The following is a 16,946-nucleotide window of genomic DNA, read 5'->3' on the forward strand; positions in this document are numbered from 1 at the left end:
GAAGCATTTATTTGGGCTGCAATTTCTGAGGCTGGTAACTAATGAACTTATCCTCTGTAGCAGAGGTACAGTAACTCTGGGTCTTCCTTTCCTGTGGCGGTCCTCATGAGAGCCAGTTTCATCATAGCGCTTGTTTTTTTCGACTGCACTTGGAGAAACTTTCAAAGTTCTTGACATTTTCCGAATTGACTGTGTGGTGGTTAATTTCTTTACCATCAAATGAGGAGAGACAAAGTTACCACACAAGTCAGAGTTATACTTACACTAAATCTTTAATAGTGAGAGCTTAGCAATAGCAATGGCTTGTTGACAAATCACCGTTTCTGATAATCCGTTGAAAAGCGACGAGACAAAAGTAAAGTTATTTTATAACCAAGATACACACCTTTCAACCTACACGACGAACAAAAGATATATAGAATGGGTCACAAGGTTAAGATTTGTATGAAAGATACCTATAATACAAAGCAGACAGCATCTGCTGTGTCAACAGCTTTCAATTTATAGACCAGTGTCTGGCCCTCAGACTCCAAACTGGAACCATCTCTGTCTGGTACCATATAGAACAGAAACATTAACCCATGCTCTGGAATGCTCTTTAGGTTTCATCACCCAAAGACATAGGCCCATCCTCAGTATAAAACACACACAATATCTATAAGAATACTCTTGTGTCGAATAAAACAACCATTTGATGCAATAAAAGTATTATAACAATCTTGCAATTTCTCTCTCACAACTGATCTTCATGTCTTAAAGAAATTATGGACTTTCGTTTCTCTTTGCTTATTTGAGCTGTTCTTGCGATAATACGGACATGGTCTTTCACCAAATAGGGCTATCTTCAGTATACCACCCCTACCCTTTCACAACACAACTGATTGGCTCAAACACATTAAGGAAATAAATTCCACAAATTACGTTTTGTAGAGCAAATCGGAGAACACCACCGTGTTCATGAGTCTCCCGTTTCCATAGAGTGGTCATAATATTTTGTAGGCCATTCGGACGATACATATGTTTTCGTGAATTAATGTTTTCATGAATGTGGTGGATTGAGATGCCGTCCATGAAAAAACCCTGATATCTCTACCTTAAACTGACTGACTTTTATCAGGATTCTTTGATTATGTTACTTAGATTGACGCACTACTGTGTCAATAAACTCTTAAGGATTAAGTTAGATGGGCAGCGGCGGTGAACAGCAATCTTCAAGTCTTTCCACAGATTTTCAGTGGGATTCAAGTCTGGCCTTTGGCTGAAGCCATCCCAGCCTTGGTTTGGCTATATGCTTGGGGTCATTGTCCTGTTGGAATGTGAATCTTCACCCCAGACTAAGGTCGTTTGCACTCTGAAGCAGGTTCTCATCAAGGATTTGTCCGTATTTGGCTCCATTCCTTGTTCCTTCTATCCTTATCAGTCTCCCAGTCCCTGCCGCTGAAAAGCATCCCCATAGCATGATGCTGCCACCACCATGCTTCACGGTAGGGATGGTGTTAGACAGGTGATGAGCTGTGCCTGGTTTGACCACATAATATTTTTGCCTTATGATCGGTTTTTCACTTGCCTTTTTGCAAACTCCAGGCGCGCTGTCATGTGGCTGTTTCTCAGGAGTGGCTTCCGTCTGGTCACTCTCCCATTAAGCCCAGATTGTTGAAGTGCCGTAGAGACTTGTCCTCCTGGCAGGTTCTGCCATCTCAACCAAAAAACTCAGTATTTCTGTCAGAGTGGTCATTGGGTTCTTGGTCACCTCATTGCCCGGTTGCTCAGTTTAGTCAGACGGACAGCTCTAGGTATGGGTAGTTCCATATTTTTTAATATGCCAATGATGGAGATCACTGCGCTCTTGGAAACTTTCAACACTCAATTTGGTAGTGTAGTAGCAAAGGGGAGTGAATACTTATGTGAATGAGATATTCCTGTATTTCATTTTCAATAAATGTGCAAACCTTTCTAAAAACATGTTTTCACTTTGTCATTATGGGGTATTGTGTGTAAACGGGAGAGATTTTTTATATGTTTTACACATCAGGCTGCAACACAACAAAATGTGGAATAAGTCAAGTGGTATGAATACTTTCTGAATGCACTGTATGGATACTTCTGAGTATAACTCGTGTTTTTATACACATCTCCAAATGGCATCAAAGCATGATTTACAAGAACCTTTAAGTTATTACATGTCTTTTCAGTTAGGCTTGGACCCTGTGCAGTAAGAGCACAGCTGCATTTACGGTAAAGGTCTACAGTACAATATGTTAATGATTCCAGTGAATCGTGAGTCAGTGGGGCGGTGACTGAACCAGGGTTGACACCTCTAACTAACAACGGAGAAAAACACATAGTGGAATCAGTTTTGGTTTATTACATCATCACCACATCTCTCTCCATGACACTTTTCATTGGGAATGGTTCTATCCAGGCCCCTCCAAGAATAGAATCAGGCAGGGAGACCTGAGGGGTATACCGCGACGCAGGATCAATGAGTTAGCCAGCTAACTTGGATAAACAACCCAAAACAACTATTGCTTTTCTGTTTCATTAAGTAATCTAAGCTAAGATATGTGTTTTTGGTTGAGTTAAATCAGACCTTGCTCGTTTCAGGCTAATCAAACACATTTAAAAATGAATAATTTATGCAAGTTTACTGGCTAACTCATTGATCCTGCTTTGTAGTATACTCCTCAGGGTTCATTTCAATCAAGCGTGTCCGAGTAAGAGTGCTAATCTAGGATCATTTTTACTTTTTTAAATCACAATTAATAAGATTACATGAACCGGGGGGGCTGATCCTAGATCAGCACACCTACTCTGAGACGTTGTCCCATACATAGCTGTAAGGCCAGGAGGTCTGCAGTACAATAAGGCCAGAGGGTTTAGAAGCCCCCACCAAACTCCAGCAGTACAGTACAGTTCATGAACGTACAAATGAACAATCAAAAAGGAGGTTGCATCTGGGTTGTGTAGCAAGCATTGCATTTGGCTAGCTGCAATAGCTCTCTTTTCACAAACATGTCATATTAGTAATTATATGTAATTTCACCTGTAATGATAACTGAATGTCATATTATAATAATGTAATAACGCAATGCGAATGGAATGTGTATGCCGTAGATGAGAAAAAGATAAGAAAGGAGAAGCTAAAAATGTTGCTATTCACATTCTCTTCATCCACACCACATTCCCTTCATCCAAACACACACAATGGCCAGCCTGAGGTTGATAGAGAATGTATGCGAGAAAAAGCTAAATAAAGCAAGGAAAAAACAGACGGAACCACTTGGTCATTTAAATGTTTGATAATTGAGGAAGAAAAAAAACATTCCATCCTGAATGAATCAGGGTGTGCACCATTTGTAAATACATTACATCATAATCCGAGCAAAGGCCGTTCTCAAGGATCAGGCAAGCCGACACATTCAGCTGGTTATTTGTGACATATCTGTAGACACAGATCCCCGTGTTTCCTTCAGTGACCATAACTAGCCTTCAAAACACAGTCTTGAGGTCCAACTGTGGAATGGGCTGACACAGCTGGAGCCAAAATGGACTTAGCCCTTAGAGGTGTAAACCCAATCACACACACACACACTCCATAAAAATCTATTCAAAACCAACTATCAATTTTTCATACATGGCTGTCTCAGTACCAGTCTAAACTAGTCATACAAACACCACTTTTCAAGTATCATCACATTTTATAATAAGGATCCAGTATCCCAATAAACAACAACCAAATTCACAAAATAAAAATAAATACAACAAAAGCAAGCAATTAGAGAAGGCAGATTTGGTCCCTTTTTCCCCCAAGGTCTGGCGATTAGCCGTGACATCCTTCTGTGACATCAGCGAGGTGTTCTACGTGGAGGTGAGGCCTCAGCCCAGCCCAACGTCAAGTGACATCATCACTACAAAGCCCAGGATGGAGGTCCAGGAAGCCAACTTACCGTTCCCACTTCAAGACAATATACATGGACAGTGTTAATCAATGTTGGTGTATTTATACAGTACTTCAATCATATACAATACATTGAGACAAGAGATAAGCAGAGCACATGGAAATCTGTCAGGTTACTAAAACACACACACAGACCCTAAACATGCTAGCAGGCACACACTTCACAGTGACAGTGGACCCACACAAGTCAAAAGGACAGCTCGTTCCCTGTCTCACTTCTTAAAGAAAACAACACGCCCAGGGTTGTGAAAACCGGAACATTCCAGGGGGACAGTGTCGTTGTTCAGCTCCCACTCTTCCTCCTCGCGGCTCACACTAACACAAAGACAGCGGTTGATCTAGTCCAGCTCAGAGTCACAGAACTATGAACAACTACTGTACGCACAGAGTTGGAACCAGGGTAGAAAAATCTGTTAATGGACAGTATCAGTCAAAAGTTTGGACACACCTACTCATTCAAGGGTTTTCCTTTATTTTCACTATTTTCTACATCGTAGAATAATAGTGAAGACATCAAAACAATGTAATAACACATATGGAATCATGTAGTAACCAAGCATTTAGCTACACTCGCAATACCATCTGCTAACCATGTGTATGTGACCAATACAATTTGATTTGATTTGAAAAAGTGTTAAACAAATCTAAATATATTTTATAGTTGAGATTCTTCAAAGTAGCCACCCTATGTATGGATGACAGTTTTGCACTCTCTTGGCATTCTCTCAACCAGCTTCATGAGGTAGTCACCTGGAATGCATTTCAATGAACAGGTGTGCCTTGTCAAAAGTTAATTTGTGGAATTTCTTTGAAGCATCTAAACTGTAAAATATAATTTGATTTGTTTAACACTTTTTTTTGTTACTACTGGATTATATATGTGTTACTTCATAGTTTTGATGTCTTCACTATTATTCTACATGTAGAAAATAATAAAAAATAAAAACTCTTGAATGAGTAGGTGCATCCTAACTTTTGACTGGTACTGTATTACTAGGAAACATTGTTCCAGTGTTTTCTAAAGGGTTGGACATGGACTAAGCCTTGACTAAGACATGGGTTAGGAGAGCACAGTAAAAAATAACCTCTCTCTACACACCTGAGTTGAGCCTCTGGGATGATGTCATCAACCACCACATACACCATAGCTCCTGCAGCGAATGCCAGGGCGTACGGTAACAGTGGTTCTGCCAGCACCACGGCAACAGCTCCTAGCAACCCGGCGATTGGTTCTACCATTCCACTGAGCTGTCCGTACCTGAGAGAGGAGTTAGTCAAAACCCTAGATAGTACCCTTTATGTCCCCTTCAGTCATTGGCTGTCAAACAAAAACTATTATTTTAATATACAGTTTAATATACAGGAAGTATTCACACCCCTTGACTTTTTCCGTTACAAAATGGGATTAAAATGGATATAATTGTCATTTTTGGTCAACGATCAACACAAAATAATGTAATGTCAAAGTGGAAGAAAATGTACAACATTTAGGAAAAAATGTATGAAAACTAAAAACATATCTTGATTCGATAAGTCTTCAAAGCATCCCATCATCTGGTGAGTCTTCTGCCCTGCACAGACAGGCGGTTAAGGGACTGTACGGGGCTCTGCCTGGCTAAAACTAGAAACTATTCCTGGAGATACAAGGATGATATGCCCCAAACATAACGCTTTGTATTCAGGACAAAAAGTTCATTTCTCTGCCAATTTGTTTTGCATTATTACTTAAGTACCTTGTTGCAAACAGGATGCATGTTTTGGAATATTTGTTTATTCTGTTCCGGCTTCCTTCTTTTCTTTCTGTCGTTTAGGTCGGTGCTTTTCTTTTGTTTTTTGCACATCTACCAATTGGTGCCCTTCTTTGCGAGGCATTGAAAACCTCCCTGGCCTTTGTGGTTGAATCTGTGCTTGAAATTCACTACTTGATTGGGGGACCTTACAGATAATTGTATATGTGGGGTACAGAGATGGGGCAGTCATTCAAAAATCATGTTAACCACTATTATTGCACACAGAATGAGTCCACGCAACTTATTATGCGACTTGTTTTTACTCCTGAACTTATTTAGGCTTGCCATAACAAAGGGCTTGAATACTTGTTGATCAAGACATTTCAGCTTTTCATTTTTAATGAATATGTAAACATTTAAACAAACGTAATTACACTTTTACATTATGGGGTATTATGTGTAGATCAGCGCCACAAAATCTAAATTGAATCCATTTTAAATGCAGGCTGTGACACAACAAAACGTGGAAGAAGTCAAGGGGTGTGAATACTTTCTGAAGGCCCTGTGAGTTAAGGTGCAGAGAAACAGTGATGATCATGTGGAGATACTGTTTGGATATTAAGAGTTGTTACTCACCAGAAGGCTTTCCATGTGGACATCCCTGCACCTCGCAGAGGGAGGCTCACCGCAAGGCCCTCTGGGAAATTCTGGATCCCTATGCCAATGGCCAAGTTCCTGTGGAACACATGATAACACTTTAGAGGACACCACTTCTTAGATCATTGTCTGATGACCTTTCAGATGACATTTCTGATTGCCATTACCCTGATCAATGGTCGCTCATTGACATTGGTTTAGAGGTCTAAATGGGAGAGATTTCAGAGCGTCGAGTTTGCATGTGAAGCATTACATTTACTTTAACCTCGCTGCTTCAACAGAGTTGGAGATGTATCGTGGCTACGTGTGGTAGACGTGTGGTTGGAGGGTGGGCGGGTGGTTGGTTGGTTAGCGAGGAGGAAACTGTATTTGAATGATGTACAGTACATAACACGGGGGGAAACTCTGTTATTTTGCTGCTGGCAGTTTCCGGGGTCAGTTAAAAGGCAGTAGTGCTCAGTCTAAAGAGTCAACACTGGAGGAAATCGCCATCACAATAAAACCGCAGACTATGGATCAGGGGATCATTCTCAGGACAGGAAATGACTTGGAAACAATTGCTAAGGAGACACACGAGGAGTCAGTTGGATATGAAGAGTTGGGAGAAAATGCATACCACTGAACAATTAGAAGAGAAGAAACTCAAATCTATTCAAAACAACAACACAGCACTCATGTCACCCCATCCTAGGCCCTCCGGAGCGTCAATAAACTGAGGCAGCACACTCCTGTCCACACTATTAGCAGCCAGGGTGGTAATTCAAAGACATGCTCATAAGTGGTGTTAGTGCTCCTCGCACTCCACTGCATCCTTGTCCACTGCGTCAGTTCCCAGGGGGCAAAGAACTCAGCAACACACACACGGGTGTGTTTGGGAGGAACGTTTTAAGTTTCCTCTCTCCCTGTGAACCACTGTAACCGGCACAGAGTCAAGAGCCTGCCCCTGGAGAGAGAAGATTAATGACAGCTAGTCACGGAAAGGTTTACAGCAGTCACTGCCTGGGGGGGGAGAGACAGAGAGAGACAGAGAGTGACAGAGAGAGACAGACAGAGAGACAGAGAGACAGACAGAGAGAGAGACAGAGAGAGACAGAGAGAGAGAGACAGAGAGAGAGAGACAGAGAGAGAGAGACAGAGAGAGAGAGACAGAGAGAGAGAGACAGAGAGAGAGAGACAGAGAGAGAGAGACAGAGAGACACAGAGAGACAGAGAGACAGAGAGACAGAGAGACAGAGAGACAGAGAGACAGAGAGACAGAGAGACAGAGAGAGAGAGAGAGAGAGAGAGAGAGAGAGAGAGAGAGAGAGAGAGAGAGAGAGAGAGAGAGAGAGGAAATGTGTTTTCAACATGCTAGAAAGAGTGTTTCTGTGTCAAGGAAAGAATGGGGATACAATGACAGGGAGAGAATCCATAAAAAAATGAAGAGAAGGCTGGAGTATAGGGAAGGAGGGAAGGACGACAGAGAAGAACATCTGGGCTGCATGAGAGAGAGAGGAGGAAAAAGAAAGAGGAAAAAGTGGATAGAAGAGAAGAAGGAGAAGTCTGGAGAGCGTGAGGGAGTAGACCCTGTGGGGTGTGGTTGAAGTGAACCCAGTCACTGGTCACATGGGGGCTGTGTTGGCAGGAAACACCTTTGTATACAGTACTATTTCATAAATCTGAGCTACATTTCCCCATTACAGCACAGCAGAACAGGGATAATGCAGCATAATGCAGTAATAGTAAGTTGCATGCTAGGCTAGTAGACCAAACCCTACGGGCTAGGCTACTATACACAATACAGTTAGGCTGACATGTAAACAAGGATATGACCATGGGGGCAGCCATTCTGGATGGGCCACATGACCATTGGATTGTGTAACAACAATCACCTGGAGAGAGAGAGACAGAGACAGACCAAAGAGAAGGCTGGAGTATTGGAACGAGGGAAGGATGGCAGAGAGAAACATCTGGGCCGCATGAGAGAGGAGACCGAGGAGGAGGAAAAATAAAAAGGAGGTCAGGACGTCCTGAGTGAGTTCGGGAGACCCTTTGTCTTTGGTGTGGTAGAGGTGAACCCCAGTCACCCAGTTCTGTTTTCACTGCTCATCACATGGGGGCTGTATTGGCAGGAAACACCCCCTTAAACAGTACTAATTAATACATGTGAGCTACATTTCCCCATTACAGCACAGCAGCATTTCATGGCAGCTATGTTTGTTCAGCTGCGGCATCAGGACAGGACTGGCCCAGAACAGATGGAACCACGCCTGTCCAGTCCTCAGTACTGAGGGAGGGAGAGAAAGAGAGCGAGAATGAAGAGAATGAGAAAGATTTCTGTCTGTAATAGAGCGAAATAAAGCAGGTATTGCACAGTGGTAATACATTAATAGCGATGTTGTGCTTTGGCCTGCTAGCCTAGCGTGCTAACTTACTGGTACTGCAATAAGGTGCTAGTTGGCCCTGTTCCTATGGTGTGCTTGGTTATCCTCTGCATATAGTGTGCTTTTCCATTGTGCTATGGTTATATTAGGCTATGTTAGCCTGCTAGCCTTAATAAAGTAACATTGTATATAGCAGCATATCATAGCACATAGCTATAACGTAACACTGTATGTAGCAGCATATCATAGCACATAGCTATAACGTAACACTGTATATAGCAGCATATCATAGCACATAGCTATAACGTAACACTGTATGTAGCAGCATATCATAGCACATAGCTATAACGTAACACTGTATATAGCAGCATATCATAGCACATAGCTATAACGTAACACTGTATGTAGCAGCATATCATAGCACATAGCTATAACGTAACACTGTATGTAGCAGCATATCATAGCACATAGCTATAACGTAACACTGTATATAGCAGCATATCATAGCACATAGCTATAACGTAACACTGTATATAGCAGCATATCATAGCACATAGCTATAATGTAACACTGTATATAGCAGCATATCATAGCACATAGCTATAACGTAACACTGTATGTAGCAGCATATCATAGCACATAACTATAACGTAACACTGTATATAGCAGCATATCATAGCACATAGCTATAACGTAACACTGTAAATAGCAGCATATCATAGCACATAGCTATAACGTAACACTGTATATAGCAGCATATCATAGCACATAGCTATAACGTAACACTGTAAATAGCAGCATATCATAGCACATAGCTATAACGTAACACTGTATATAGCAGCATATCATAGCACATAGCTATAACGTAACACTGTAAATAGCAGCATATCATAGCACATAGCTATAACGTAACACTGTATATAGCAGCATATCATAGCACATAGCTATAACGTAACACTGTAAATAGCAGCATATCATAGCACATAGCTATAACGTAACACTGTATATAGCAGCATATCATAGCACATAGCTATAACGCAACACTGTAAATAGCAGTGCTATAACCACTGTGTAATAACTGCTCTATTTCTGTCCATTACAAAAAACAGTAATAGTTGACATTGGCAATATGCAGGGACCACTATCACTTCCACTTCTCATTGTTAATGTTGTATGTGCCCGTTAGGCGCAAAAGTGTGTTCTGTACATCTGCCTCCTACTTGTCATTCAGCCTTCTAACCCGAGGCCCCAGGCCAATTGTTCTATTCTAAACTGACACATCGTTCAGAGACTACCAACCAACCAACAGGTGGCACTCTTTTTCACTCTTAAAAGGTACATTCTGCAATATTTACAACTGTTCACATTTTTTTAAATGTTACATTTATTTAAGTAGGCAAGTTAGTTAAGAACCAATTCTTATTTACAACGACGGCCATGTTCAGGGAAGAACGACAGATAGTTTTACCTCGTCAGCTCGGGGATTTGATCTTGCAACCTTTCGGTTAGTAGTCCAATGCTCTAACCACTAGGCTACCTGCTGCGTCAATGGTCATCTCATCTCAGTGATTGGTCTGTTTGAAACCTCCACAACATTGTTTTAGACTATTACATTATTTATAACTAAAATAGTTTCATTATAAAAATATAACCACATCACAGGGACCATATTGTTAACACTGGCGACAATTCTACCAGACAAAAATGTATCGACAAACTGTGCAAAGAAATTAGGAGATAAGTTACTAAAGAACAGTTGCAGATTTCTCAACGTCTTGGACAGCATCGGTTGAAATAACTTGCTACGTGGCTAAACTTATCTGACCAAATGTTCTCTCAAATCTTGGGCTTTAGTTGCACAAAAATGTTCCATGATGAACCGGTCTCACGTAGCTCTACCTAGGATGTGTGTGTGCGTATAAAGACGGGTACTGAGCATCATCAACTGCATCATATCTGAAGAGGCATCGTTTCAGAATGAAGGATGCTGTAGCTCTGCTGGTGTTGCTGTTCTGTCTGTCTGGGTCACGGGCTCAGGGAGGGAGTGGATGGCTCAGAGAGAACGACATCACTCAACAGTGTCACAGCACAGGCAGAGAGATGGTGAGTGGAGTTCAGTGCGCAGAGGGACTGAAGCTACTGTCACGACCGACGAATGCGCACTCACCGGACATGACTGCTTGACTGAGGTGCAGAAGCTGAGAGAATATGTCCTGAAGCTGAAAGTATTTGCGCTGAAGCTGAGAGATATCGTTTCAGAGGAGCGAGACAAGCTGAGAGTTATGGAGGCAAGAACGACAGCAACCGAGGGCTAGGTAGAGAAACTGAAGAAAGAGAATGCAGGTAACTCATTTCTCCTTACTGGGTGTATGAACAAGATTTTATATAGACTGTCAAAATGAACGGCTTTCGTCTCCATTAACGGCTTTTGTTTCAGGCCAAGGAGCTGAACTGTCAGCCATGGGCGCCAGAGTGACAGCCAGCGAGAGAGAGGTGGAGGAGCTGGAGAAGGGAGATGTGGTGTACATGAGGCTCCCCTCAAAAGAACCAGCTCTTGGATAGTGATTATAATCACAATATCTTTAGTGGCTTCCTGCTCTTCCCTATGTGAGAACGCCAACTGCTGTAATGGTCTCAGGTGAGTCTGTACAGGAACACCCTGTTGGAGACCCAACGCTCCTCTTACTACAACGAATAAAGCATGAAAAACCAATCATACGGTGTATGTGTTGTTCCTTTACAAATGCATTGTTTACAAATACTAAAGTAAAACAACTTGGCTCATAAGGCACTTTAAGTTATATTCTTCCATAATCAACGGGTCTATAATATCATTCATTCATTGATATGACCATTGAAGAGTTGTAGATATCTTTAAGAGTGCCACCTGTTGGTTGGTTGGTAGTCTCTGAAAGAGGTGTCGGTTTAGAATGGAACAATTGGCCTGGGGCCTCGGGTTGGAAGGCTGAATGACAAGTAGGAGACAGATGTACAGAACATACTTTTACACCTAACGGGCACATACAACATTGACAATGAGAAGTGAAAAGTGGATGTGATAGTGTTTTTGTAATAGACAAATAGAGCAGGTATTGCACATGGGGTAAAAGTCAAATAGCGATGTACTATGTTATCATTCATTTAGGAATAGTGTACATACATTTAAAAAATCAAAAATAAATCAAAAACATGATATCCATTTCGAATATATATTATTGGAATAGCGAAATCATTTCAAATGCCCGACCACTAAATCCGAGTCTTCCCTGTGTGAGAACATTCTGAATGCGCAATGAATGCTATAATGATCTCAGGTGAAAAGTCTGTATTGAAAGACCCTCTTGGAGATCCAAACGCTCCTCTTGCTACTATTAATTCAACATTTCAAATCAATTATACTGTGTGTGTGTGTGTGTGTGTGTGTGTGTGTGTGTGTGTGTGTGTGTGTGTGTGTGTGTGTGTGTGTGTGTGTGTGTGTGTGTGTGTGTGTGTGTGTGTGTGTGTGTGTGTGTGTGTGTGTGTGTGTGTGCGTGCATTGTTCACAAAATCAATGTGTACAAAAAGTTAAACAATGTGTTGTAACATGGGGTATGAGAATAAGGTACACAACATGACCAAATGTATGTGAACACCTGCCAACATCTCATTCCAAAACCATGCACATTGATATGGAGTTGGTTCCCCTTTCCTGCTATAACGGCCTCCACTCTTCTGGGAAAGATTTCCACTAGATGTTGGAACATTGCTGTGGAGACCTTCTTCCATTCAGCCACAAGAGCATTAGTGAGGTCGGGAACTGATGTTGGGCGATTAGGCCTGGCTCTCAGTCGGTGTTCCAATTTTTCCCAAAAGGGGTTTGCTGGGGTTGAGGTCAGGGTTCTGTGCAGGCCAGTCAAGTTCTTGCACACCGACCTTGACAAACCATTTCTGTATGGACCTTGTGTTGTGCACAGGAGGGATTGTCTTGCTGAAACATGAAAGGGCCTTCCCCAAACTTTTGCAACAAAGTTTGAAGCACAGAATGATCTGGAATGTTGATGAATCAAGGAATGTTTTTTTGCTCTATTGAAAGTGATTTACTTTGAAAACTTGACTGCTGATATACACAACTTTGGTGGATTTTATTAAGAGTGGACGAATGGACAAAACACCAGAACAATGTGAGTGTTGTATTACTCATGTGATCAAGTGAAAAGTTGCACATTAAAGGCCCAGTGCAGTGAAAAACGTGAATTGCCTGCGTTTTATATATACTGAACAAAAATATAAAACACAACATTCAACCATTTCAAAGATTTTACTGAGTAACAGCTCATATAAGAAAATCAGTCAATTGGAATAAATAACTTAGGCCCCAATCTATGGATTTCACCTGACTGTAAAAAACAGATATGCATCTGTTGGTGACATGTACCTTTAAAAAAAAAAGTAGGGGCATGGATCAGAAAACCAGTCAGTATCTAGTGTGACCACCATCTGCCTCATGCAGCGCGACACATCTCCTTCGCATAGAGTTGATCAGGCTGTTGATTGTGGCCTGTGGAATGTTGTCCCATTCCTCTTCAATTACTGTACAAAGTTGATGGATATTTTTAGCTTTCAGGAATTGTGTACAGATCCTTGCAACATGGGGCTGTGCATTACCATGCTGAAACATGAGGTGATGGCGGAGGATGAATGGCACGACAATGGGCATCAGGATCTCGTCACAGTATCTTTGCGCATTCAAATTGCCATCGATAAAATCCAATTGTGTTCATTATCCGTAGCTTATGCCTGCCAATACAATAACTCCACCGCCACCATGGGGCACTCTGTTCATAATATTGACATCAGCAAACCGCTCGCTCACATGTTGCCATGCAAGTGGTCTGTGGTTGTGAGTCCGGGTTGGACGTGCCTCCAAATTCTCTAAAACGACGTTGGAGGCGGCTTATGATAGAGAAATTAACATTCAATTATTTGGCAACAGCTCTGGTGGACAGTCATACTGTCAGCATGCCAATTGCGCACTCCCTCAAAACATCTGTAGCATTGTTGGGTGTCAAAACTGCACATTTTAGAGTGGCCTTTTATTGTCCCCAGAACAAGGTTCACCTGTGTAATGATCACACTGTTTAATGAGCTTCTTGATATGCCACATCTGTCAGGTGAATGAATTATCTTGGCAAAGGAGAAATGCTCACTAACAGGGAAGTAAATACATTTGTGCACAAATTAGAGAGAAATAAGCTTTATGTCTATATGGAAAATTTCAGGGATCTTTTATTTCAGCTCATGATACATGGGACCAACACTTTACATGTTGCATTTTCATTTTTGATCAGTGTATATTTCCACACTATGAGGATGGAATATTACTGTCACATTGTGACAATTATGATAATGCCTTTTTAGTGTAAGAGCTGTCAGCCTGCTTTGGCCTGCCTGGTGATGTCACCAGGAGGGAAATGATGTAATAGACCAATAAGTAAGAGGGTTCCAAACCTCTCTGCCAATAACAGCTCGTTTTCAGTGTTCCCCTTCCCACTCAGACCACTCCCAGACAGTCCTATCAAAATTCTTGCTTGAGAAATTTCTTTTTTTTTGTACATTTTTTTTACAATTTTAATTGAAAACAATCACAGCAAGGTATTTCATTTTTACCCAGAAATGATTTGATAATGATGTAAAAAAAAAAAAAGCTGCATTGGACCTTTAACTGCTCTGCACTAGCTGATGTAGAACTTCTACCATGCAAAAATACATTGACAAACTGCAGAGAAATATAATATAATTTACTAAACAACAGTTGGACACGTCTCATGGGTCTCAAACAACATGGATACAAATAACTTGCTATGTGGTAAAAACATCTTATCAAATGTTATCAAAAGTCCTTGGCTTTAGGTAACCATTTTCCATTGAGGACACGTGTCTCGTGTAGTGCTACCCGCCGAGGTGTGTGTGTATAAGACCCTCTTGGAGACCCAACGCTCCTCTTACTACAATGAATAAAGCATTAAAAATATATATAATACTGTGTATGTGTTGTTCGTTCAAAGACACTGTTTACCACATTATATTTTGGGTTATGATGTGGTAAGACATTGGTACTTGATGTTACTTTCTTCAAAAATCAAAATGGGTCGACATTAGGGCTGTGGCGGTCATGAAATTCTGTCAGTCTGTTACTGTCATGCAAAAGTATACCGGTCTCACTGTCATTCAACATTAATTAACATAATTGTGAATGATACTGATACTGATGGAGGGACAGTAGCGTCTTGAGTACCAGGCCATTAGGACTTTCTTACCGCCCCAATAGGTCCACAGACAACGCAATCGTAACCGCACTGCACACTGCCCTAACCCATCTGGACAAGAGGAATACCTATGTGAGAATGTTGTTCATTGACTACAGCTCAGAATTTAACACCATAGTACCTTCCAAACCCGTCATCAAGCTCGAGACCCTGGGTCTCGACCCTGCCCTGTCAAACTGGGTACTGGACTTCCTGACGGGCCGCCCCCAGGTGGTGAGGGTAGGTAACAATTGCTCCACCCCGCTGATCCTCAACACTTGTGCCCCACAAGGGTGCGTTCTGAGCCCTCTCCTGTACTCCCTGTTCACCCACGACTGCGTGGCCATGCACGCCTCCAACTCAATCCTCAAGTTTGCGGACGACACTACAGTGGTAGGCTTGATTACCAACAACGACGAGACGGCCTACAGGGAAGAGTTGGAGTTGAGGGCCCTCAGAGTGTGGTGTCAGGAAAATAGCCTCACACTCAACGTCAACAAAACAAAGGAGATGATTGTTGACTTCAGGAAACAGCAGAGGGGAGCACCCCCCTATCCACATCGACGGGACAGTAGTGGATAGGGTAGTAAGTTTTAAGTTCCTTGGCGTTCACATCACAGACAAACTGAATTGGTCCACCCACACAGACAGCATCGTGAAGAAGGCGCAGCAGCGCCTCTTCAACCTCAGGAGGCTGAAGAAATTTGGCTTGTCACCAAAAGCACTCACAAACTTCTACAGATGCACAATCGAGAGCATCATGTCAGGCTGTATCAATGCCTGGTACGGAAACTGCTCCGCCCACAACTGCAAGGCTCTCCAGAGGGTGGTGAGGTCTGCACAACACATCACCGGGGGCAAACTACCTGCCCTCCAGGACACCTACACCACCAGATGTCACAGAAAGGCCATAAAGATCATCAAGGACATCCACCACCCAAGCCACTGCCTGTTCACCCCGCTATCATCCAGAAGGCGAGGTCAGAACAGGTGCACCAAAGCAGGGACCGAGAGACTGAAAAACAGCTTCTATCTCAAGGCCATCAGACTGTTAAACAGTCACCACTAACATTGAGTGGCTGCTGCCAACATACTGACTCAACTCCAGCCACTTTAATAATGGAAATTGATGTAAAAAAATAATCACTAGCCACTTTAAACAATGCCACTTAATATAATGTTTAAATACCCTACATTACTCATCTCATATGTATATACTGTACTCTTTATCATCTACTGCATCTTTATGTAATACATGTATCACTAGCCACTTTAAACTATGCCACTTTGTTTACATACCCTACATTACTCATCTCATATGTATATACTGTACTCAATACCATCTAGCCTATGCCGTTCTGTACCATCACTCATTCATATATCTTCATGTACATATTATTTATTCGTTTACACATGTGTGTGTAAGGTAGTAGTTGTGGAATTGTTAGGTTACATAATTATTTTTTATTTATTTCATCTTTATTTAACCAGGTAGGCTAGTTGAGAACAAGTTCTCATTTGCAACTGCGACCTGGCCAAGATAAAGCATAGCAGTGTGAACAGACAACAGAGTTACACATGGAGTAAACAATTAACAAGTCAATAACACAGTAGAAAAAAGGGGAGACTATATACATTGTGTGCAAAAGGCATGAGGAGGTAGGCGAATAATTAAAATTTTGCAGATGAACACTGGAGTGATAAATGATCAGATGGTCATGTACAGGTAGAGATATTGGTGTGCAAAAGAGCAGAAAAGTAAATAAATAAAAACAGTATGGGGATGAGGTAGGTAAAAATGGGTGGGCTATTTGCTGATAGACTATGTACAGCTGCAGCGATCGGTTAGCTGCTCAGATAGCAGATGTTTGAAGTTTGTGAGGGAGATAAAAGTCTCCAACTTCAGCGACTTTTGCAATTCGTTCCAGTCACAGGCAGCAGAGAACTGGAACGA

The 16,946-nt window shown here is 41.8% G+C and overlaps 1 protein-coding gene across 2 annotated transcripts in view; it reads right to left on the reverse strand.

The window, feature by feature from the left end:
- Positions 1–2,345: 2,345 nt before the first annotated feature.
- LOC124048212 (zinc transporter ZIP11-like) overlaps positions 2,346–16,946 on the reverse strand; it is a 150,557-nt gene continuing 135,956 nt past the window's right edge. For both annotated transcript variants that reach the window (XM_046368762.1, XM_046368761.1), the window contains exons 8-10: positions 6,325–6,423; positions 5,058–5,216; positions 2,346–3,955 (exon numbers count right to left, since the gene is read on the reverse strand). In XM_046368762.1, coding sequence (XP_046224718.1) covers positions 3,877–3,955; positions 5,058–5,216; positions 6,325–6,423 — 337 coding nt within the window. In that variant the 3' untranslated portion in view covers positions 2,346–3,876. The remainder of the gene's footprint in view (positions 3,956–5,057; positions 5,217–6,324; positions 6,424–16,946) is intronic.

Source organism: Oncorhynchus gorbuscha, linkage group LG11 (genome assembly GCF_021184085.1).
Source record: "Oncorhynchus gorbuscha isolate QuinsamMale2020 ecotype Even-year linkage group LG11, OgorEven_v1.0, whole genome shotgun sequence".
Classification (NCBI taxonomy): domain Eukaryota; kingdom Metazoa; phylum Chordata; class Actinopteri; order Salmoniformes; family Salmonidae; genus Oncorhynchus; species Oncorhynchus gorbuscha.